This window comes from Oryza brachyantha, chromosome 9, assembly GCF_000231095.2.
Source record: "Oryza brachyantha chromosome 9, ObraRS2, whole genome shotgun sequence".
NCBI lineage: Eukaryota > Viridiplantae > Streptophyta > Magnoliopsida > Poales > Poaceae > Oryza > Oryza brachyantha.
The window spans coordinates 6,766,713-6,789,906 of record NC_023171.2 but is presented as its reverse complement, the minus strand read 5'-3'; the positions used below and the strand labels follow the sequence as shown (position 1 = coordinate 6,789,906).

The 23,194-nt window shown below is 40.3% G+C and overlaps 2 protein-coding genes across 3 annotated transcripts; one reads left to right on the top strand and one right to left on the bottom strand.

Moving 5' to 3' along the window:
* The first annotated feature begins 8,969 nt into the window (after window positions 1-8,969).
* LOC102714214 (cytochrome B5-like protein) lies at window positions 8,970-12,694 on the top strand. 2 transcript variants are annotated; one of them, XM_015841101.2, is made up of 6 exons: window positions 8,970-9,178; window positions 10,862-10,981; window positions 11,056-11,093; window positions 11,263-11,340; window positions 11,460-11,551; window positions 11,716-11,859. In XM_015841101.2, exons 2-6 carry the CDS (start codon window positions 10,900-10,902, stop codon window positions 11,720-11,722), a joined length of 297 nt encoding a protein of 98 aa, XP_015696587.1. In that variant the 5' UTR covers window positions 8,970-9,178; window positions 10,862-10,899; the 3' UTR covers window positions 11,723-11,859. The 2 variants fall into 2 exon arrangements, with proteins under 2 accessions (XP_015696587.1, XP_006660548.1); XM_006660485.3 differs by lacking the exon at window positions 11,716-11,859 and adding an exon at window positions 12,279-12,694 and having other exon boundaries at window positions 8,974-9,178.
* Window positions 12,695-13,138: 444 nt separating this feature from the next.
* LOC102717738 (transcription factor WRKY19-like) lies at window positions 13,139-15,339 on the bottom strand. Its single transcript, XM_040527313.1, has 3 exons — window positions 14,840-15,339; window positions 14,567-14,698; window positions 13,139-14,080 (listed from the first exon to the last, which is right to left on the bottom strand). The coding sequence occupies exons 1-3, from the start codon at window positions 15,130-15,132 to the stop codon at window positions 13,480-13,482; spliced, it is 1,026 nt and encodes a 341-aa protein (XP_040383247.1). The 5' UTR covers window positions 15,133-15,339; the 3' UTR covers window positions 13,139-13,479.
* Window positions 15,340-23,194: the final 7,855 nt, after the last annotated feature.

Sequence of the window (23,194 nt, the reverse complement as noted above, 5' to 3'; positions counted from 1 at the left end):
GGTACTTTTTGTTGGACCGAATCAAACCTCAATTTGATATTTTATAGTATCTAAGGTATCAAGAGTTACCAAATTTTACGTAGAAAACAGTGTTCTCAAGGATGGGAAAAATGCTCTAATAAGGAAGAAGGCTAACCTTTTGCTTCTATGACAACAGGTTCTAATCAAGACCAAAATGTGGATTCTTCTATCGCCTACTTCTATTTTGCTATAAATTTCATAGTTTTCCTACTCACTTGGTAGGATCTTTTGAAAGGACCTAGTCCTCCTTAAGATGCTAAAGATGAGGTCTAGCAAAAAAGGGTTCTTTGATTCGATTTTGGTAGGAGATTGTTTGCATTCATCGTATTGATTTGAAAAGTTTGAATTTCTTGTGGAGCTATATGCCTATCTTTCGTGATGAACTATTGGCATCAGTCCTATATATATATTTTTTCTTTGTGGATCGAGGATAAAAGAGCCTCAGCCAAAAGAAGATTGTGTATCAGTTAATGGGTCATTTTACAATGCTCCATCTCACCTCTATGGAGATAAGATCTCTAAAGTAATTGTAACCGTTGAATAATACTGGTATAATTTTACATATTAGAAAATGGTGTATCCTTCCATTAATTAATCTATCAAAAAATGGAAAGTAGTAATGGGCCTATTTATCCTTTAATTTGATCATGCATCTCATCTACCTACCCCAAAAGTGGATATTATTTAGCTTATTTAGCGTAATAATTAACATGAATAGACTTTAAATACTAATAAATGTAGTTATACCTTCCAAGAGGTAAGAGTAATAGCAGTCATTGGATCTATGCGGACTAGACGATGCAAAAAAGATTGGGTGCGCCATAAAAATTAGGCTGTGCAGAGATGACTTGAGTGGTTGATAGCTTACTCTTCAAAGCCGAAATAGTTTTGGAGGGTTCGAAACTTCGAATCCCTCTCTTTGCATCTTCTTCAAAAGGGATATAAAAATTAGAGCAATTTTACCATTATCCTTAAGAAGCTACTATAATACACCATTATTTTCTATGTAAAATTTAGTATCTCTTGGTATTTTAGATACTACTATCTCCGTTTTATAATGTAAGATGTTTGACTTTTTTGCTTCAAATGTTTGATCATTCATCTTATTCAAAAAATTATGAAAATATTATTTATTTTGTTTGTGACTTACTTTATTATCAAAAGAACTTTAAACACGACTTATCATTTTTTATATTTGTACTGAATTTTTGAATTTATGAATGGTCAAATGTTGCAATCAAAAAAGTCAAATATCTTACATTACGAAACGGAAGTAGTAGAAGATACCAAATTTTACATAGGAAATAGTAGTACCTCATAGGCCATGTTCTTTCGCTCCCTCTAAGTTAACTTATCACTCTCGTTTTCCGCTCGCACGCTTCCTAAAATACTAAACGGTGTATCTTTTGCAAAAAATTGTACAGGAAAGTTGGTTTAAAAAATCATATTAATCTATTTTATATTTTTTTAATAATTAATAATTAATTAATTATGTACTAATCTATTATTACGTTTTCCGTGCCGGGGTAAGTTAACTTACTCCCACCCACACGAACGTGGCCATAGTACCTACTCAATGACGGAAAAAATGCTCTAAAAATTAAAACAGTATGCATGAGGTACATGTAAATTTACCTATAGTTCGATGGACGGCCGCGTGCAAAGCATTTTGTCCGTTCGGTCCCGAGTAGGAAAGTTTTCTATCACGTTCTTGCAGCTTCGTCGCTATCTCCAGATCATCTAGCAAGATCACAGCCAGATACAACGGCAAAGTGGCGTCGCTTGGGTGGCGAGCCAGCTCTGGATCTTCCTCCATCAGCTCTTCGATCAGGGCTTTGTCGGCACGGCGGACTGCCTCATGCAGCACCGTCTCATGCTGGTGGTTTTGTTTCCTCAGGAGCCTGATCTTGGCCTCCGCCTACTCCCGTCGATCGCCGGCGCCGTCGCTGGCAGCCAGCTTGAGGAGATGACGCACCATCTCAACATTGGCAGCTCTGGCAGCGCAGTGGATGGCCGTGTCGCCGTTGTTGTTGGTCGCTTCAAGGAGGTGCTTGGCCTTGCCGTAGATCAGGTCTGCGCTCTGCAAGTTGTCGTCGTCGTCGCCGCCGGTCGCCACCACGTGCAACGCAGAGTCCCCCTGAAACGTGGTTCCCTCCAGGAGCGACGACGACGACGACGTACCTGCAGCAGAGGGTAAGGGGGGAGAGCGATCAACGTCCAGGACGACAGCGTCATGTTGGCTGGGCCTGGTCGTCGTCGCCGCCGCCGATAGAAGATCACGCAGCCGCTGGTGATCGCCGTGACGAGCAGCACGTAGCAGCTCGGGCCTCATTACCACCTTGGGCTTGCATTCGCAGGCAGTGTCATCCTTCACCCGACGCAGCTCGGTCCAAGCCGACGGCACGCCGTCGTTTGCCGCCGGCGCGGAGGACGGCGGCGTCTCTCCATTGTTCGGCGTCATCGTCTTCCTCGCGGCCCCAGCTCGCAGCCGTCTCCGTGACTTACAAACTAAAGCTGTGTGACCTGTGTAATGTGGGTGCGTGTACTTGTCAAGCAGCCATGCTAAATGTGGTCAAATATTGATCAGACTGATAGAGATTGGGATTCTTAAATATTGCTAGTTCACCTCCTCCGATAAAGAGCATGCATGTGAAGATGCTGTCCGCTCTCCATGCTCAAACTTTGTGAACTTTTGCTGAGCGCTTTTTCCCCCTACTCGAGAGGTATGAGGTAAGTATATAGAGGGAGCAAATTGAAACTTATCCTTGTTTGAGTAAATTTCACATTGCACTAAATGTTATAATTAAGGTTCTTACCTACATATTATCCAGAGTGGTACGAAGGCTGCGCAATTCTTCGACATGGAGAGTTGTTCCAACCCACCATGTGGGAGCAACCATGCATTCCCTTGTAGTGGCGCACATGTGCTATAGATGGCATGTGTAGCCTTGTTAAGGCCCTCTCATGTGGGCACAGAAAGCAGAGGGACGAGAGAAAAGCACAGATGAAGACCAAGGAAAGCAGCTCCGCCACCAATTTCCATGTGGACGAAGCCACTGTCAAGGCCATCGAGCTTGTTACCGTCGAGGTTAAGGATGCCATCAAGGCTATTGAACTCACCACTTGTCGACCCCCACCTAGATCACTCGGTAGCCTGTAACTGGATCTACTCGATGGCTGAGGAGGTGGGGCCACCTCTATCATCGTCGGTGAACTAATGGCGGTCGAACTCGTCACCGCTAGATCTCCCTTTGGGCTTTGCCATATCCTCACAGATTTTGCCACCGGGATGTCAACTAGGTGACAACCACGCCACCACCACCACCACGATGGAAGAGTTAAGGTAGCTGCCTGCACGGCAACGAAGATCAGCAACTTGCACATGCTCTTCATGGTGTCCTGGGTCTGGTCATAGTAGAACTTGATCAAGCCGACACTGATGAACACCTCCACCGCGCCGAGCATGATGTACGGCAGCGCCTGCCACATGATGCTTGTCGGCGCATCAGTGGCGCGTTGGCTCGCCTCGAGCAGCGTCGAGTATGCCATGGCCAGCGCTGACAACACCAGCCCGACGTCGAGCCACTGCAGCTGCGACATGCCGTGGTGGTTGCCGAGGTGACGAGGCGGGTGAGCGACATCAGCACGGCGTCGTAGGTGGGGACACAAAGGAGAATGTTGACCACCTCGAAGGTTGACAGGGTTGCCGACGGCACGTCAACCGGGCCGACGCGGGTGTCCATCGCCTTCCCCTGCTCCACGAACGTCGATGGCATCTGCGCCGTCATGGCGAAGAAGAACACCACCGTCGGCCAGATGGTGGACACAATAGCATCTTGAGCTCCTCCACCTGCGTCATCGGGCAGCTGATGTAGGCGTGAGCTGTCGCCAAGCAGCTCCACGCCGCGCTTCCTCGTGGCGGCGACGGCCACCTGCCAGAGGCGCGTGAGGGGGCTGCCCGTCGGCGTCTGAGCGTTCCTGAGGCCGCACACCCTCGCGCAGAGCAAGAATGCGGTTCACGGAGCGCGTAGTGGTGGCGGATCCAGTCCTCCCGGACACGGATGAGCTCCTCGCCATCACCGACGTCCTCCTCGCCTCCCAGTCAGTCCTCCCCTCGGGATTCCCGGACCTGCTCACCGTCCTCCAGCTACCCCTAGCCACCAACCCGGCCTCCTATGCCTTACGTCACCTCGCGCTCCTCTGGTGATGCGGCCGTGGCCACGCCGGATGGCTGCCGCTGTCGACTTTGTCGGGGCTGGGGGAGATGGTCGGGGCTGGGTGGAGGGCCCCCATGGCAGTGAGATAGAGGGAGGGGCGCTTTGGACAATACAAAAATATAGTGGCCTTTTAGGCGTAGAAAATGGCATTTCTGTGAAGTTCAGCTCTCCAGCCAATTGGTATTAGGTGTGCCAGGGCACCCAAGTGTCGTCTGCAGCACATGAGCAGCCTTGCAAGACACTCAAACGGCCTAGCTGGCTCGATGGTTCCGAGTTCCGACATATACCAACTTTAATATATACTACTATTCCCTTCCTTCTTTTCACATTTTGGCCTTTCAGAACTGCATGCGATTCTTGGATCTCAGGTCAGATTATATTCTTTGCTGGCGCATTGGTTTCTAGGTTTATACTTGGTTATTAATTTTGTTGCAAATGAACTACTAGTCTGCTACCCACCCTCTCTTTCATTTGGACAAGGAACAGAAGAACTTGTTTTTTACTTGGCGCTGCCAGCTCTCTGCTTCATCTCCATGTTATCCATGGTAGTACTCCACCACAAAATATACTCCCTTCGTTCAAAATTTATTTTTACTTAATTAACTCTTGACTTACCAACAATAATTTCTTTAATTCTTTTTTAAATTTTGATTTAGGCTTAGAAAAAACTCAGGATGGTACATTGGGCACTTTGGACCTGAGGGTATAAATTAATATGTGTATCTAGGGCTCACGTAAATTATCTCGATATATCAATACAATTTTGACATATTGCTACCCATAGAAGTAGTTTTTCAATAGAGCAGACTCTCGGCTAGGATGCACTGGTTAGGTCCGATCTCCGGCATGTGACTTCATTCTCATCACCATGGTGGCCATATCGGCTAGATAATGATTTTCTTGGTTCGGTCCGATATTCTGATCTGGTTAGTACGACTGCTAGTTATCGTATCAATTTCAGTTCAAAAACAACGTATTGCAAGCAAAAAAAAAGTGAATAAAAATTTTATGTGCATATTTTTAGCGATCTGCAACAAATGTGAAAAAATAAACCTCAGTGAAAAACCTAAAATTCAACTCCAAATTTAAGGTTAAAAATTCAAATTTTAATTTATAAGCACAAGCGTAAGAGAAAAGATGGGGGTGCAAGTTACTTTTGTGTCTTTAATCGTTTTGGATAATTATTGGTAATCATATCGGTTAGATTGAGACTTTATTAGTTAGGTCTAATATTCTAATCAAACATGTGTTGTTGTTACTGATTATATTGGTTCGGTTCTAAATTACTCTCATATCTTGGACTGATCTGGTCGATCACTTTCAGTGATTTATATTGACTTAATATTTATTGTTTGATATTAGGTTAGGCTCGATCTGTTAGATTTTGATTATCAAATAATTTATATCAAGTTGATTTATCTTTCCTATTGTTTTATCGAAGTTTTAGGGCTTGTTTAGGCGAGCTTAAGATTATGAGATAAAGCCGGTGAGAAGCCAACTTCTCAGAATGTGAAAAGGCTGGGTTTCCCAACTTCTACTTCTAGTTCATTTTTGAGATTCTATAACTCTAGATTCTCAGAAGCTAAGTGTTGTTTGGAGAGCTTTTGACTTCTGGAGATTCTGCGAGAAGCTACAGTTAGTAGAAAATCCCCAAATAGGCCCTTAGCAGATGAATTATCATTTATCGGCTCATCAGGTTGATAGCCTGCTTAGGTTTGCTAGGTGGTTAATCTATCTCTTATTAAGCATGATCTTATGCTACATCGGTTTGGTCCGACCTATTAAAGTTATCCTTAATAAGCTAAGATTATGTGCATCATGTTGGTAGATCTATGCTTGCTATCATTTGGTGTCATCGGTAGGCAAATCGACTCCCAACTAATAATCTATTCTGATCTGTTTAGTATCTAATCTAACATGGCTAGCTTAGTATGATGTTGTGGTTTGGTCCCAACCTACCGAGATTACTCTTATTGAGATAGGCTACATATTTTATAGATCATGAGTGATTATCAGTTTGTTGTAGCGGATGATCCTGGCCAATTCGTACTCATTATGTATATATCAACAATATAACTGATTGCCTCACTACACTACTCATAGATTAATCGAATAGTCCTATCGGCTCATTGGCCGATCAACTGTTTGATTTAATTTTATCTCACTTGTCAATTGCAGAGAACAAATTGACTCACATACCTCGAATATGATTCTTTAGGACCTACACATAGAGTTAACTAGACCTCCCAGCCCTTCGTGTGTCAGCGTGATTTTCGCACCACAACAACGTGAATTTTGCGCCGACACCATATTTAGAGATGGTTGTGGATGGACCCATGGGTAATTTACGGTTATCTCTAGTTCACCTTATTAATCAACTTCTAATTTAGATTGGAACTTAATTCATTTTGTGGAACCAGAGCCAATGCTAAATTATTTGCGCACCAACTCATGTCCATCCCTACACTAAATCTTTATGAAAAACTAGGTAGGTGTATTTTAAGATTGAGAAATTAATTAATACGAAAGCATTAGGCCTGAAATGGATTGATCAAGCCCTCGAGAAACAAGAAATAATACCATATGCTGGCTGGGCTATCATATTCCCCACTGGTTAATTTGCATGAAATCCAAAATGGAGTTCAACAAATGGGACGATGGCAACCAAATAGGCCCAACTTGACACCGCCGTTATTACTAAGCGGGCCTAAAGTTAGTGGGCCAGTTGCTCGCTCTACAAATTTGAGCTCGCCACGTTTGTGCTCCGTTCCGGCAGCCGTTCGCCGGAGCTCCGCTGGATTCCACCAGCCGCGGCGACGAAGGTTGCCTCCCCTGCCGCCCACCTCACGGAACAAGCTGCTCGGCATCTACACGTGCTGCGCGCGACTCGCTCGATCGCCTCGCCCCCACATCGCGCGCAGGGTGTTCGACGCAATGCGCGGTCGGGAGACAAACATCTCGCCGAGGCGCTGGGGCGTCGGATTCGTGACGCCGGACCGTACGGACCAGCATCGCGCTGCCGCCGCCGGTCGGGTGGTGGCGCGGCGCGGCACGGAGGGCTTCGCATTCGCCCTGGCATGTGATGTGCACTCCCACGCGGCGCGATTTAGGCTCTTTGCTGCAGCGCGTTCGTGGGGATCAAGTGCTCTGGTACGCTCGTGTGGGTGGCGCAGGGACACGAGATCATCATCCAACCCTGGCGATTGCCAATTCGGTATCTCTCTTAATCTCTTTAGTTTTTTTCTTGTTGTTACAAGAATTGTCTTATGCTGCTTTCTGCTGGACTTTTATGCTAAACCGGAAATTTTGATGGAGAGACCATCTTCAGATATCACTGGATGGAAAGAATGGAGGGTGGAGACCATTTTTGTTTTATGTTTATTCGAAGGCGCCCAGGAAATCCGTCAGATTTTTCATCATGGTTACACAAATTTGGTTGCTGGTTAAGACAAAACAATATTATCCTCCAAAGCAACACCCAAAGGAGGAATTCTTTGTATCTGCCATATGGCTGCGTTTGGTTGTCTTATTTTATTGAATATATTTGGCCTGTTGGTGCTCAGCTGCATAACTGTGTAGGAATTAATTTCCTAAGTGATATAGGTCCTTATCAAGTATTTCCTCTTTGTCAAAATATAGCATATAGCGGGATAATACACCCTAAGACTGAATATGGACATATATGTCCAAATTCAGTGTTAAAAGAAATATCATATCAAGTAGCATGTAGCTATATTTTAGAACGAATAAAGTAATTGATATTTTAACCGGTTCCGAGACATGCCAATTGCTAGAATAATTGGGGGTCAGCTTGAAGCCAGTTATTTATGGCTCCAGATTGCAACATTGTTGGAAGTGTATGTGTTTAAGTCATATATTGTTTGTGTGTATGAGTGTATCCAACTTGTGGTGTTCGCCCGATGAAGCTGCTTCCTACGCTGGTCGGACGGGGTGCGACCTGCCTCTTAACAGTTTTTCTTTTGGTTATAGTAATGTATTTAGGGCCTATTCGTTTCAAAGGATAGGAAAAACATAGGAATAGGAAAAATGTATGAATATCATGGGTTTACGTATGTAAAATAGGGATAAAAAAACAGAGGAATATGATGGTATGGAGCATTCGAAACACAGCAATATAAACCATGAGAATTAGCATGCATCCTATGTCAACCAAAATAAATGAAGTAGCAGTGGATGTTTTAATCCTATGAAATTCCTACGTTTTCATAGGATTTGTATAGTATTCTTTTAGAATTCATTTCTATGAAACGAATGCATCAACCGTTCCAGCACGTCTGAACTGCAGTACTTACTATTTCTTTCTGAAGATCTCTTCCGTCTGTCCATGTCTATTACCGAGAGAGGAAGGAGTGATTACCGAAATAGGTCCCATCCTCCCAACAGACAAAAGTCTCCATACTACTCCCTCCGTGACATCTTCTAAAAAAAAATCTAATATTAGACGTAACACGTTATAGTACACAGAATTTGGATAGAAAATAATACAATCTAATTCAACGAATATGAATAGAGATATATTTAGATTAATAGTATTATGATGTGTTACATATCTAGTACGGAGTGAGTAATCCTCTCCTATCATTCAGCAAGATGAAACCATGGGCTGCTCCTGTTACTGTCTTGCTGATACGCTGGTTTGGAGCAGAAAATACCAGTTCAGATCAAGAAACGGACCCCTCTCTCTCACGTGGTCCCATCCCATCCCATGCTTCAGCTTTCTGTCACTTTCTCTGTTTATTCCTTTTTTTCTGCTGGGGCAGAGAGCTCCTCCCATAGTCCCATGGCGACACCAGAAGAGCTGCCGTTTCAGACGGATTGGAAATATTAAACGAGTCCACTTCTGGGGTCTAAATCCAGAACCAAATCAGCTATCTCCACTGACGATCTCATCTTGCGGGCGACGCTCTCTTTCTCTCCAGGTGCGCTTCAACAACTTTCAATGCCTTACTGTATTCTGTTGCTGCACAAGTTCTGCAAGAGTATGATACTCTGATTTGTGCGCCCTATGACGGGCGAGGGCTGATTCTGTCATGCCAACTTCGCGGATCTGGGTGGGGAAACAGTGGGAAGTTCCGGTCTTTGAGTAGTCGGCGCTAGGATGATTGCGCAAAGAGTTGGTTTTGTTGCCGAAAGCCGCCTCCTTTTTGGAGAATCGATTCTGAACTCTGAATTAGAACACGGGGTTTCAGAGTATTCTGGCATGAGGATGATGCGATTTTTCACCTGTTTGTGACGCATTGTCTTAGTTATTTATTCAAGTGGGATTAGCAAGGTCGCTTTTTGTTTTTCCCTTTTCTGTTTTTGATTCGCATTTCCACTAGACTAGACTTTTTAGCCTCATGTTACGTCGGATGTTTAGACACTAATTTAAAGTATTAAATATAGACTAATAAAAAACTAATTTCATAAATGAGTGCTAATCCGCGAGACGAATTTTTTAAGCCTAATTAATCTATAATTAGAGCATGTTTACTGTAGTATCACATAGCCTAATCATAGATTAATTAGGCTAAATAAATTCGTCTCGTGAATTAGTCCAAGATTATAGATGGGTTTAATTAATAGTGTACGTTTACTATTTATAATAAATATCCAAACATTTGATGGTAGCCCTTGTCCCAAACAGCTCCTAAGCTAGGCTGCGGCTGTTGTTGTGCAAGGTGAGGCTGTTTTAGTGGATTCAGTGATTATTGTACTTCCGATGCAGTAAGCAACTGCCCTTCCGTTAGCTTTTTCTATAGATTAGAAGCATTCAGATCGTTGCATGCTTGCTTGTATTGTATCTGTGTATGCTTGTTTCGTTCCTGTAAAATTTATCACTAGTATTGGCTCGTTGCCACTATGGTTGATGATTTGGAGTCAAGTTTGTTGTGCAATAGTTAATTCCTGGGGTCCATAATGGAAGGACTTTTTTATCATCCTTGAAAAAGTACCTCAAGGTACCAAGAATTTTAGTATAAATTTTTAGTATCTCAAGATACCATACTTTTTACACTGAAAAGGGTGATATCTTGACATACTTTTTCAAGGATGGTAAAAATGCTTATAATGGAAACATTATCTTCATACCACTCATTGTGCTTCTTGTATTTGCCACTTGGAGCCCCCTTTGTTACTCCAATGTTACTGGCTCAAATCAATGCCATCAAATTTTTTGCAACATTTTCAAATTTCGGGTGGGGAGTAGTGATAAAAGTTTGATCCTTCTACACTCGACGCTGGATATGTTTTCCAAGTGTTGATTTGTTGCTGAAAGTGTTCCATTTTATAAGATTGTGTATGGACTGTAATGTGAGATTTCAGTAGATTCTGTCAAGAAGAATCATTCATTGTTTGTGCTTTTTATAGAATTAGGTGGCTACAGTTGTAAGGCCATCTTGATTTGTTATACATGTTTGCTTGTACCCAACTACCCATCATTGTGCAAGATCCAGTTTCTTGTGCATTTGGAAAGTCTGTTTTAATTGGGGTGCTGTAACCATCCTTTTTTCTGCTCTCTTTCACGGATATTAAATTTTGAGGCCATTTAGCAGACTTGTATTCTGCGATTGCTTGGTTACTGAAACTTTATAAGTGAACTGAAGTCAATTTTTTATGTGCAGGGCATTACCTAGTTCAGTATTAATTCCTGAGGTGCTCAATGGAAATTATTTTAGTCATTTCACTTATTTTGCTGCTTGTACTGGGGGCTCTCTTTGTTATTCCAAGATCCAATAACAATGGTAAAAGTCGCATCACTTTTAGCATTTTGTTCAGTTGCTTAAACTAATTGGTGATGACTAATTTTATAATGCAGGTAAAGGAAAGGAAGTACAATCAAGAAACAGTGGAATGGTGAATTTCATTTTCTATATTTTGATACTGTAGTTTTCTGTAAAGGATGTACATGTATTTTGCTTTCACAAAAGTTGTCTTAAAATATACCTTGATACTTCAGACTAAGATTTGTGATTATTGATCCAAGGCGAGTTCAACTATTTGCCTGACAGAATTTCACATTCAGACATCTAGGAGCTATACAAAGAAGGAGGTATCAACTCACAACACAAGGAAGGATTGCTGGATCATAATCAAGGACAAGGTTGGTAGAAGACGAAATACCAGTTTTGCAATTACGTCCATGCAACAAAACTATGAAGTTTGAAATAATAAACTGTCTACTATTTCGTCTCATGACTACTGATTTTGAGATTGATGCAGGTGTACAATGTAACCCCTTACGTCGAGGAACATCCAGGTGGTGATGAAATTCTAAACAATGCTGGTGGTGACTCAACAGAGGGATTTTTGGGGTTCGTAGCTTTTCACCTGAAATTTGTACCATATTTTGTCAATATTGTTCTCAAATGTTTTCTGAAACATATTATTTTGTTGCCCTCGTACAAATTGCAGAACTGTCTTTTTTTTACTTCTCTGCATTTTTTGTAGGTTAAATCTATGTTTAACTTTTTTACAGGTTGTAATTTTAATTGTCTTATGGATCCCTGCATACTCCATTGAAACGAGTCAATTGACTAACATTGTAAACATTGCCAAGGATATTTATAGTTTTATGTAACAACAAGAAGCAAAGGCAAATTCCATTTTCATTTTTTGTGTCAAGTGATTCTCCATTACTGGTGTATTCCAGTGGTTTTGTGCAATATGTTTCCTTTTGCTATGTTAATTCTCACGTAATTCTATTTGTTATAATTGAAATTATGTGTGTCCATTCACATACGCCCATAAATCCATATCCATTATTTTGAGACATGTTGATTTTACTGAAAATAATGCATTTAATATTAACCATTCTATTAACCAAATAGTACTATCTAGATGATGGATGTTCCAAAGTGTATTGTTACTTTCTCAACTACGACATCAATGGGGATCTTTCTTCTATCCCTCTCAAGATCGCTAATTCTACTTTTTGCTATTATCTATTCCTTTCTGTTCACTTTCACAAGTTCTGTACGCGTTATTTTTTTTTATGACTATGACTCAGATAAATTTAATAACTCTTACGCGCTTTTTCAGCCCGCAACATGGCCCAAGAGTCTTTGACATCATCGAAGATTTCTGCATCGGCAAACTGAATGACTGATGATAGATGGGAGATGCCCCAGATTCTCCAAACTCCAAATGTGAAACCTTGCCTTGTCCACAAGGAGTGAATGTTTCATGCCTGTGACAAGAACTTGCCCAGTTTTGTGGCTCTCATTTCATATTTGACCTGGCACTCTCTTACTAGTAGTGATGCCTGGACTATATTTATGAGTTCTCAATGTTTTTCTGGATTTATCTCTTCGAAAAAAATGTCTCCTTAATCCTTATATTTATGGAACTTTCTTAGATAAGACAACGAACTTTACCAACTTTTGTATTTATTGTTACTACCACCATGACAATGAAAGGCATTTTTTTACTTGGTCCAATTCTCCCCTGGCCATGTAGGAGGATCACACGTCTGTTGGGTTTCGGGAAACACGTTTGGAACTTCCATGTGATTACGCTTGTGTCCATGGCTATAATTTGAAGAATTTCCAAGAGACTTGGTCCATTTTTTTCCTGATGAGAACCATCAGCACAACAAGACTGAGGTGGTGTTTGGGACAAGGGACCTGTTTTTAGTCCCTTGTCTCATCGAATGTTTAGATGCTTATTATAAATAGTAAACGTAGTCTATTAATAAAATCTATTTATAATCTTAGACTAATTCGTGAGACGAATCTATTGAGCCTAATTAATCTATGATTAGCCTATGTGATGCTGCAGTAAACATGCTCTAATTTTGGATTAATTAGGCTTAAAAATTTCATATCGCGGATTAGCTCTCAGTTATGAAATTAGTTATTTTTATTAGTATATAAATTTAATACTTTAAATTAGTGTCCAAACATCCGATGTGGCGTGGGCTAAACAACCCCAGAAACTGCTGACAAATTATATTCTCTGGTTGCTCAGAACACAAGATCAGGATCTTATTTTCCTCGAGGTAAATCAATAGTAACAGTAACAGTAATAATCTATACTAATAATAATAGAATGGAGCACTCTGATCGGGGAAAAAAGAAGGAAAAATTAAGGGCTTCTCATCTACTGACCCAGGAAGAAAAGCTTCTACTCTTCCCTCCTCTGTTCTTCGATGGCTACGGCCAAGAACAGAGGGGTGGTCACGCCAACTGCTTCTCTAGTGTTCATGATCAGCTGGATTGGGTTGGGTTTGCATTGATCTGTCTCATACGAAGAAGCTGGTGATGTCAATGGTGGTGAATCCGGGGTCGAACTCGAAGCCGTCGACGGAGAGGTCGTCGGCGTCCATGGCTTGCGCCGGCTCGGTGTCGGTGGCCGTGGCGGCGACGAGCGCCGACACCATTTCTTGGAGCTCGGCGCCCCGCCACAGCGCGTCGGCGCCGGTCACCTGGAACGGCGCGGCGACGGAGGGGTGGTTCGAGTCCGAGGTCGCCGGCGAGGCGGACGACACCACGGGGAAGTTCTCCGGCGTCGACGGCGTGGAGAAGTACGGGTTGCGCTCCGGCGGCGCCAGGCCGCTCACCGGCGAGGAGAGGCCGAACGGCGGCACGGCTGCCCAGCTTCTGCCCTGCTGCGGCGGCAGCTCCGTCTTCACCGTCGGGCCCGTGCTGATCAAGTCATGGAGGCGGCTCTGGGCGTCCATCTCCGGCTCCGGCTTGCCGGCGACGGCGGCCACCGCCTTCTGGACGCACGTGTGGTCGCCGTGGTAGATCACGTCGAATAGCGTCGCGTCCTCGTCGGTGCGCTGCACCTGCTTCGTCGCCATGCATCCCTGCGAGTTGCGGTGCGTGCAACGGTAGTAACCCCTGAAAAATATTTCACCATTCACATCAGAAAACTTGGTCCAGACCTTACAATGAATCAGATTAATTTCTTGAATTTTCTTCAGTAAAAAGTTTGTGACTTTGAAAGAATCAAGAACATGATTAATTAGCATGTCCTGTCATCTAATTCGATGAATTATTCGAGAACACATCCAATCAGCTTCATGCAACTGATGATCCTATCTGAATTTCTGACAGGTGGGAGTCCCAGCATTTGAGAACAGACAGAGTAAAGGCGGCTGCAGCTTTCGCCATAACAGAGAAAAGACAGCCACAACAACCAAAAATATATATCTTTGGTGATGCCACAGGCCCACAGCACAAAGTGAGAGAGGCCAATGATTCTGTAACCACTTGGGAAAACACACATGTGCAGATCAGGCTATGAAAAAAGAAGAAGAAAAAACACACATTTTTTTCTCTGTTCTGAAACATGGGAAAAGGTAAGAAGCAGCAGAAAAAACCAACCTTGGGTGCTTGGCTCCAAGAATCTCTTTCTGCCCATACTTTCTCCAGCTATGGCCATCATCCACCGGTAGGTTCTCCACCCCTCCCGTCGAGCTCACCCTAATCTGATGCTTCTTCTTCTCCATCGTCTTCCTGCAAATCCATCAAACAACAAGACGATTTGTTCTTTTGTTAATCAATCAACCACCCAAAAAAATCAGCTAAAAAAACAAGAAGATGAACAATCCAGAGCTCAAGTGATTCAGGTACGTGATTAATGAGGTATAAATTCACCTCTTCTTGGAAGCCTTGAAAGGCAAGTCGGAGACGTCGCTGAGGGGGCTGGGCGTCGCCGACCCGAGGTCGCCGGCGGCGGCGGCGGCGCGCTTGCGGTGGTGGCCGTGGAAGTGGCCGGACCTGATCATGCCGATGGACCGCTCGGTGACGGAGAAGATCTCCGAGGTGAGGTGCTTGCAGAGGGCCGGAGAGCCGCCCAGGTGGCCCTCCAGCTGCTTCACCAGCTCCTTGATGTGGCTCAGCTCGGTCACCACCAGCCGCCCTCCTCCATTGCCCTCCACGCTCTCCATCACCTCCAGCTAACCAATCAATCTTCCTCACACCAAATTAACCTATGCAGCTATGCAGTGCAAGAATGGCCGGCGCAGCGCAAGATCGACAAGAAGGTGATCAGAAGAAATTGATTAGTAGTAAAGCTTTGTTTCTTTGATGCAAGAGCTAGCGCAGACGGCGAGAGCGGATGGAGTGAGGCGCAGCTGCAGCGAGGCGGAGCTTATAAAGCGGAGGATGGAAGAGAGAGAGAGAGAGAGAGAGAGAGAGAGAGAGAGAGAGGAGGACGAGGAGGAGGAGGAGAAGAAGAAGCGCGTTGGTGGCGAGTGGGGGAGAAGAGGATTTTGACCGGTGAGCTTAGTGGCGACGGCGACTGATGATGAGGAGAGGGGTTTCGAGGGTAGGGTTTGATTGGCCAACGCCATGTCGGATGGATCGTAGCTAAGCCAAGGTATGCTAGGGGTAGCTGGTGGACATACTGTGCGTGTGTTGGGTGATGCAATCGTCCATAAACAAAGTTAGATTAGTGTGGAGGGTTGTGGCTTGGGGTAGCTAAAAGCGCTTGCTTGGACACATGGGTTTGGAACATCAAATCAAATATGTGTGTATATAGTACAAAATTAGAGCAATTTTCCAGTCCAATAAAAAGTAACAAAATATCTCGACTTATCGGTATCTTGTGGTACCAAAATCGTTTCTGATCGTTCAATCTAACAGCACACATCCTATCCTACTCAGCTAGATCCAGTGGTAAAAAATAATTTGGTACCTCGAGATACTTTTTGTTGGACCGGAGCAAATCTCGTAAAATTACGAGTAAGTTGGTGTAGCCTATTTTCACCTCATGTTTTCTCTTCTGCTTACGATAATAATCCTAAATTTAAATTTTAACATATATTTGGAGTTGATTTTAGGGTTTTTTTCACCGAAGTTTATTTTTCAGTCTTGACTTTTAGATCGGTAAGAAAAGTTTATATGTACAAATTATTTTTTATCTACAAAATATCGATTGGGTCTTTTCATGAAAAAAACCCAACAATCGTCCCCTTGCTTCTATCGTACTTCTGGATGTTTAGAGAGATTAGTATTACTCCCTCAATCCTGTACTGAAGAAGTTTTAGAGCCAGGTATGGGTGTTAATAAAGTTATGTAATTAAATGAGGATGTTGAATTGGCTGGGAAGAGTAAGCATGAAGGAAATTTTAGTGATTGAAGCTTGTGATTGGTTGAGAAAAAATACCGGTGTATAAGTTGTTATACTTTGTGATGAATTTTGAAAATAGTTGTTATATTTTGGAACTGAGAGATATATCATATCAGTATTATAAAATGGTGGCTAATGAGTGTGGGAGATAATTTTGTACCGATGTATATGAGGTTGGACGGTTGGACCATGCACAAAATGACATTTGGCCATGCGTAAATTAATTAACTTATTCCTCATTGCATTTTTCTCCAGGTGTACCGGGCGGTGAAAAATATTCTATGCTGCATATCTTGATAATGTAAATTAAGCATGGAGGAGGTCTAAAAAGTCACAAAATAATGTATAGCTACAGCTTAGTTAATTTACATGGGGGAAAAAGTTCACCATCTCGATCACTGATATTATACGACTCTACCATGGACACGTACCCAGTACTTTTGCCACTACTCCAATACATCTATTGTCATTCTTTTTTGGATGGCATCACATCAATCCAAAAATTAATTAAACAAAGTTCGTTGCATATTTAAATTAGTTAATTTATATATGTTGCAAACGACGATGCATGCAAAAAGCCTATACACATTGCGACGCTAGCTGTCCAGTTCATATTGGGAATATATCTACATCTCTTTCAGTCATATATGCTCCAATTGGTGATGCTGTGTATGTGCTGATAATTTGGTCGGTACATCCTATAGCTCGACAGCTGAATCATCTTCTTTTTTTCAGGTTCTTTTCCTTGTGTTATTTTTAGTGTAATAAGACCTTCAGCTGCTACCGTTTCACACGGAAAGTACCGTGTCCATTCATGCTTCGTCAGTGTGAAAAAATCAGTGAGGCATCTCCTTTTCAATTATATATTGTCTCTTTTACACACGTAGTGTTTTCTGCTGAGCTATATACTCATTTGATATATATGTTAAAAGAATTTTTGCACCACAAAAGGAGGTATATATATAAATCGTACCTTTTGAAAGTGAGCAGGTCTTATTGAAGTTATATATGGCATCAGGAATACCACCTGATGTTGTTGTGTCACGAGCGCCATGTGCTAATGTCATTCAGATAGTGATGCTTGAAAACTGATACTCCCTTCGGTCAAAAAATATTTATCATTTAGAAGAAGTTTTGGTCAAACTTCTAAAATTATGATAACCCATTTTTATCAGGAATAAGTTTATGAAACCAAATAAGTTTTCGATATTATGACAATATCTTTTGATGAAAATCTATGTATATTATATGTCTTGCATGCAAACTAGACATTTCAAAAATAATTGATGGTCGGAATTTTAAAATTTTGATCAAATCTTGTCCTAAACGACAAATATTTTTGACCTATTAGAATTAATGTAGGCTGGGTAGTATACATAATAGAAACCCATGTGAAATTTTTAAGTACAGTTTGTAAATGTCACATAAATAGTATACTCCTACATAGCAGTAATAGCCTAGCTGTTCATTGTTGATTAGTACCAGAAGTCTTTTCTTGCGTATATTAAAACAATTAACGAATTACTTTTACATGAGGTAGAAATAACCGACCAAGCAAGGCAACATAAACATAGAAGCAGTGTAAAACTAACTTGGTTCCAGAACATGGGAATATAATATTCGTAAGAACTTCACACGATTTTCATCGGAAAAAATCGTTTTCTTTTCAGACATGTCTGGGGAAAAAAAATTCTCATTCTATAGAAGGCCTTTGTGGAAAAACAAAGGAGTTTTGATATTTCTATTGTGCCATTCATGTACGTTGCTCTTTGAAATAGTTAGTAGTGTCGAACCATACATTTCGAATTCACGCGTCCAAACGCAAGTATTACAGAAATTCAAATATATGTCAAATTCGAGCACTCTATTGACGAGTCAAACACATCAATCAATAAGACTCATCCTGAATTAAATACTGTTAAAACCATAGAATATACTCATCCAAGATCGAGAGATCTGAAGCTCGATCGCCATCGGCAGAGAGATTTGGGGGATTTTTAATGACGTCGATTGCTCATACATAATCGATCTTCTAGTTGATCGATGCTGACCAGTTCAATTCTGCCCTTTGCATGATCGAAAAGGAACAGTTCCATTTGCTGCTGCAACTGCTGCATGCTCATGCATACATATACAAATGTGTGTCGACCCAATTGGACGGTGCATAACATATTTTTATAAAACAGATTTAACTAACAACAGAAGCAGTGATAGTATAATCAGAGCTGTCGTTTAGCCACATATATAGGTATCATTTTCATATGATAATGATTAGTATATCTCCACAGCAAGCCATGTTGCACATAATGCACAGTGATTCATATATATGTATATATACTTTGCAAGTGGCCATGTCATGTCCATATTTAATTATCTTCTTCACCATTGCTTGCGGCGCCGTTATTAGTCCCAATCTGGTCTGTTGAGCTTTCAAGCTCGTTGAATTTTTCTCAGTATTTCGGTTTAATTTCCTACTACAAGAAAAACGCTGTTGGTTTTGGTAGAAAATTCAATCACAGTTTCTGCATGAGGCGATAGATGATGAGTACGTGTGTTAATGGTACTCTCGAGACAATTTCTGAAACAGATGTTACTAACTTATATGCAAGCAGTCAATGTTGATATTCACTCCTTAGGTGAAAATTCATGCAACAAACACACACACATATATATAAGGGGTTTCATTTTTTCATTCAAAAACTATCTCAATAGAAATGTCAAAGGATTTTCTTATAGTCAAATTTGAATTCTACAAATATTTATATTTTAGAACAGTGAACAGAGGGAGTACATATATATTGAATTTTTTGAAGCAAAGGGGCTACGCTTTTCTATGTATATGTACGGATCAATATTTGCAAAGAGGGTGATTATTTGGCGTTTTCATAAAAAAGTCAAACAACATATTTACAAATAAAAATAATATATGAATAAAATTTTTATATACGTATTTTTAGCGATATATAAGCCAAGACTGAAAAATAAACTTTGATAAAGGAACTCAAAAATTAACTCCAAATTTAAAGTTAAACATTTAAAAGTTGGCTCACCAATACAAGTAGAAGCGAAAAAACGAGTGAAATAAAATACAGGACCTGGCCCTGCCATATCAACACCACTATCCCTATATCTATCCATCGATCTGTAGATAGAAAAGAAAAGGGCCCACACAGCTTTATATCATGATCCCACCCAACCTTATGATCATCTTTCTTAGTCACGGAATTAATGATCCTGGCTATCTCGTGAGGCAAAAACAAAAGCAAGTAGCAAACAAAAAAGAAAAAAGAACAAGAGGGGTGTAGCCTAGGTCAGAGCGGGATCGGCCACAATTGGCGAAGCAACGTGGAAGGGCGACCGCGTGGCGGCAGGAATCTTCCCCCCTTCCGCGTTGATGAATGAGAGGAGGCCTGTGACTTCAGCGGATGGACGAAACCCTTACGTTAGAGAGAGAGACACACACAAAACGATGCAAAATCCAAAGCTACTAAACGCCACGTTAAGTTATCCTACACGAATAATTTAGTAATATATATATATATATCAGTACATGATTAATTAATTATTAGTTATTAAATTTTTTTTGAAATAGATTAATATGATTTTTAAAGTAACTTCTCTATAGAATTTTCTTTTTAAAAAAATCGTTCCGTGGTTCGGAAAACGTGTACGAAAAAACGAGAGAAAGGAGAGGAAGAACTCGGCCTAAGCATATGCCGTGTCTTGGCTCATGCTGCTACTAGTCGTTCTGGATAATGACATGCAACTATTTTATATTACCATAGATAAGCAACGACAAATAACGATAAATACGTGATTTTATGACGTATATTTTGAAATTAATCGATACATATAGTCGCTATGTTTTTCAAGTAACTATTTTAAAAGTTGTTCATAGTTGAGCTCTAAAAAGTTTAGTTTGATTCAGCTTTACCGAAAACGACGTCTATTATAGAACTAGAGAAATAATAAGCTACCACCTGTTGGCCATCCATCAGACAGTTGGTTTTATCTTGCGTGGGCTGGTAGTGTGTGCCACACCTGCGTGCGCCGCCGGCCGTGTGTAAATTATCCAGCAAGTTCATCTGCACATCTTTCTGTTTGGACTTTAGCTATGGTATGTACTACTATGTACTTTAAAAATATGTTATAGAAGTAACGAATAAATAGAAGGAGTGATTAAGTTCATTTAAAGAAAGCAAAAAAAATGTAAATATTATCTTGGTTATGTGGGAACAGAAGAGATAAATGGTTTATTATTGGTTATTTTGTCGAATGAAAGTAAAAAAGGTAAATAATTGTAAATATTCTTCATGCTTTGTGCTAAATTTCTTGTCAGAAAATATATGTGGCAAAAAATGAACTTTGTGATAGAAAGCTAAATTTTGTACTCCCATTGTATCAAATCCCTCATAACTATACTACATATATATATAGCATTTGACAATATATAAAAATTAGTAGCAGTTGTGTATCTATACAATGACTTCTCAGGATTTTGATGGTTTGTCAAAGGTATAGACTGTAGAGTGTTCCTAGTAAGAATAAATCTTGCATTAACTCATCAACGTACTTTTAAGGTTAAATAGTACTCGCTCCGTTCCATATAATTGTGTTTTGTTTTGTTTTTAGTCAAACTTATCTAACATTGCTTAGTTTTATAAAAAAAATACGTCAACATCCACAACATAAAATTAGTTTTATTAAAATCTATCATAAAATACGTCTTGATATTAATTTTTTCTATAGTTTGATCAATTTTTTTCAAGAACTTTTTATTATGATAAAACTGAAATACCTTGCAAAATGTACGAAGGAGTAAACATTTTTTCTTAAAGAAGTCAATGTGTGTACTTTATGCTAAAAAACTATAATTAACACTTTGCAAAGGAAAAGACATAATTGTCATGTATAATTTTTCTTGTAGTGCAATTTTGTAGGTATAAAGGAAATCAAATTTCAGGGTATACAAGGAAGTAAGCAAAATTCATAGGCATAGAAGAGATTAGATAAAATTTTAGGGGTATACAAGGGACTATCTGTTTCGCTTATGCTTATATGCCAAAATTTTAATTTTCAGGCTTAAATTTGGAGTTAAATTTGAGATTTTTTACCGAAGTTTATTTTCCAACATTGACTTCTAGATCACTAATATTACGTATATTAAAGTTGTATTTATAAATTAATTTTTATTCATAAATATATCGTTTGACTTTTTCCATAAAAAAGTCGAGCAATCACTCCTAGAATAGGTTGCTGGTAGAGGTATATTGATTTGCTTATATTTATGATTATATGCCAAAATTTAAATTTTAATCTTAATTTTGAAGTAGTTTTTAATGTTTTTCCAACATAATTTATTTTTTAGCCTTTGATTTTAGATAATTGGGAACACATATATAAAAGTTTATTTATAAATTATTTTTCTTTTATAAATATATTGTTTCGTTTTCTCCACGGGAAAACCAACCAATTACCCTGGAGTACGGTGATGTTAGGATAAGCTTGGCAGAGAATAACCACATGTGTGGCATAGGCACGTTCGTACACAAGTTGGCTGAGACGTTTGCGCAAAAAAATATATAAGAGATAAACAAAATGAAAAAGGCCAGTGATTAATTCCATGCGGCCCCCAGCAACTAGGAAGACAAGGACCGAGCGTTTGGTGAGTGGAGTAACTGCCAAAAACTTCAGAAAAAGCAAGAGCCCACTGCATGCTATAGCTTATTATTTCCTGCATTTTTCTTCTCCACAAGCAATGAAAGTGATATATATTATGCTTCTTTCTTTGGCTTGTTGCTACATCATCTACGCGGTTGTTTGATCTTTTCTTTTTCTCAGCTACTTGCCTGTTCTGATTAGACCAAAAAAGTCTCGTATGTATAATGTCTTTGCAGGTGATGTTTACGCACATGCCAAAAGTTTGGGCGTAGCTACTGAAAAATTACGGAGTCAGACTTTTTTAGGAAAAAAATGATATATTTGCGAACAAAAACTAATTTGTGCATAGTCCTTTTATATACATATTCTTAACGATCTAAAAACATTAACTGGAAAATAAGCTATAATGAAAAAACATCAAAATGAACTCTAGATTTAAATTTAAAAAAAATAAATTTTGCTTAATAAGCATAAATACGAAGAATCCAAAAGATTACGGCCTCGTAAGCGAGTGACGGTGGGAGTGGTACTAAACAACAACGTACGTAAAGTGATACTAAACAACGTACATAAAATGAGAAATATCATTAGTATGAGTGATCAAATATAAACTATTACAAACTTTAAAAAAATATATTAATTTAATTTTCTTAGACAATACAAACTTTTTAAAAAAATACGTACAATTTAATAATTTGAGAAACGTGCACACGAAAAATAAGACCTATATTAGCCCGCACCGTCACTCACGAACGAGCCGTAGGCCTTTAGGCACAAAGAGCATATCCATATCCGCACGTTGACATGATCACTTTTCTAGGGTTAATTGTTGTCTAGTACAGTGTCATTTTGTTATTCAATCATGTATCGTTCGTTGCGGATTTAATTCATATAGCATAAACAAGTGGCCATCGTGTGCAGCATGACCTCGTTCGTTACCAATCCTCTCAGTCCCGGCGCAAATTTCAGAGAAATTAAGGCCTTGTTTTGTTCCCAAAATTTTCTTTTCAAAAACATCACATCGAATTTTTGGACACCTAAATAAAGCATTAAATATAGATGAACCAAAAAACTAATTACACGGTTATGAAAGAAATCTTGAGACGAATCTTTTGAGCCTAATTAACCCATGATTAGTCATAAGTGCTACAGTAACCAACATATGCTAATGACGGATTAATTAGGCTCAAAAGATTCGTCTCGCGGTTTCCATGCTA

What these genes read in the sequence shown, in the direction of transcription:
- LOC102717738 (XM_040527313.1), bottom strand. Translation starts at nt 15,132, where the DNA reads ATGGAGAGCGTGGAGGGCAATGGAGGAGGGCGGCTGGTGGTGACCGAG. An exon ending in TTCAAGGCTTCCAAGAAGAG is followed by an intron (nt 14,699 to 14,839) that starts GTGAATTTATAC and finishes ATGGATTTGCAG; the next exon opens with GAAGACGATGGAGAAGAAGA. An exon ending in CTTGGAGCCAAGCACCCAAG is followed by an intron (nt 14,081 to 14,566) that starts GTTGGTTTTTTC and finishes AATATTTTTCAG; the next exon opens with GGGTTACTACCGTTGCACGC.
- LOC102714214 (XM_006660485.3), top strand. Translation starts at nt 10,900, where the DNA reads ATGGAAATTATTTTAGTCATTTCACTTATTTTGCTGCTTGTACTGGGG. An exon ending in AATCAAGAAACAGTGGAATG is followed by an intron (nt 11,094 to 11,262) that starts GTGAATTTCATT and finishes TTTCACATTCAG; the next exon opens with ACATCTAGGAGCTATACAAA. An exon ending in GGATCATAATCAAGGACAAG is followed by an intron (nt 11,341 to 11,459) that starts GTTGGTAGAAGA and finishes AGATTGATGCAG; the next exon opens with GTGTACAATGTAACCCCTTA.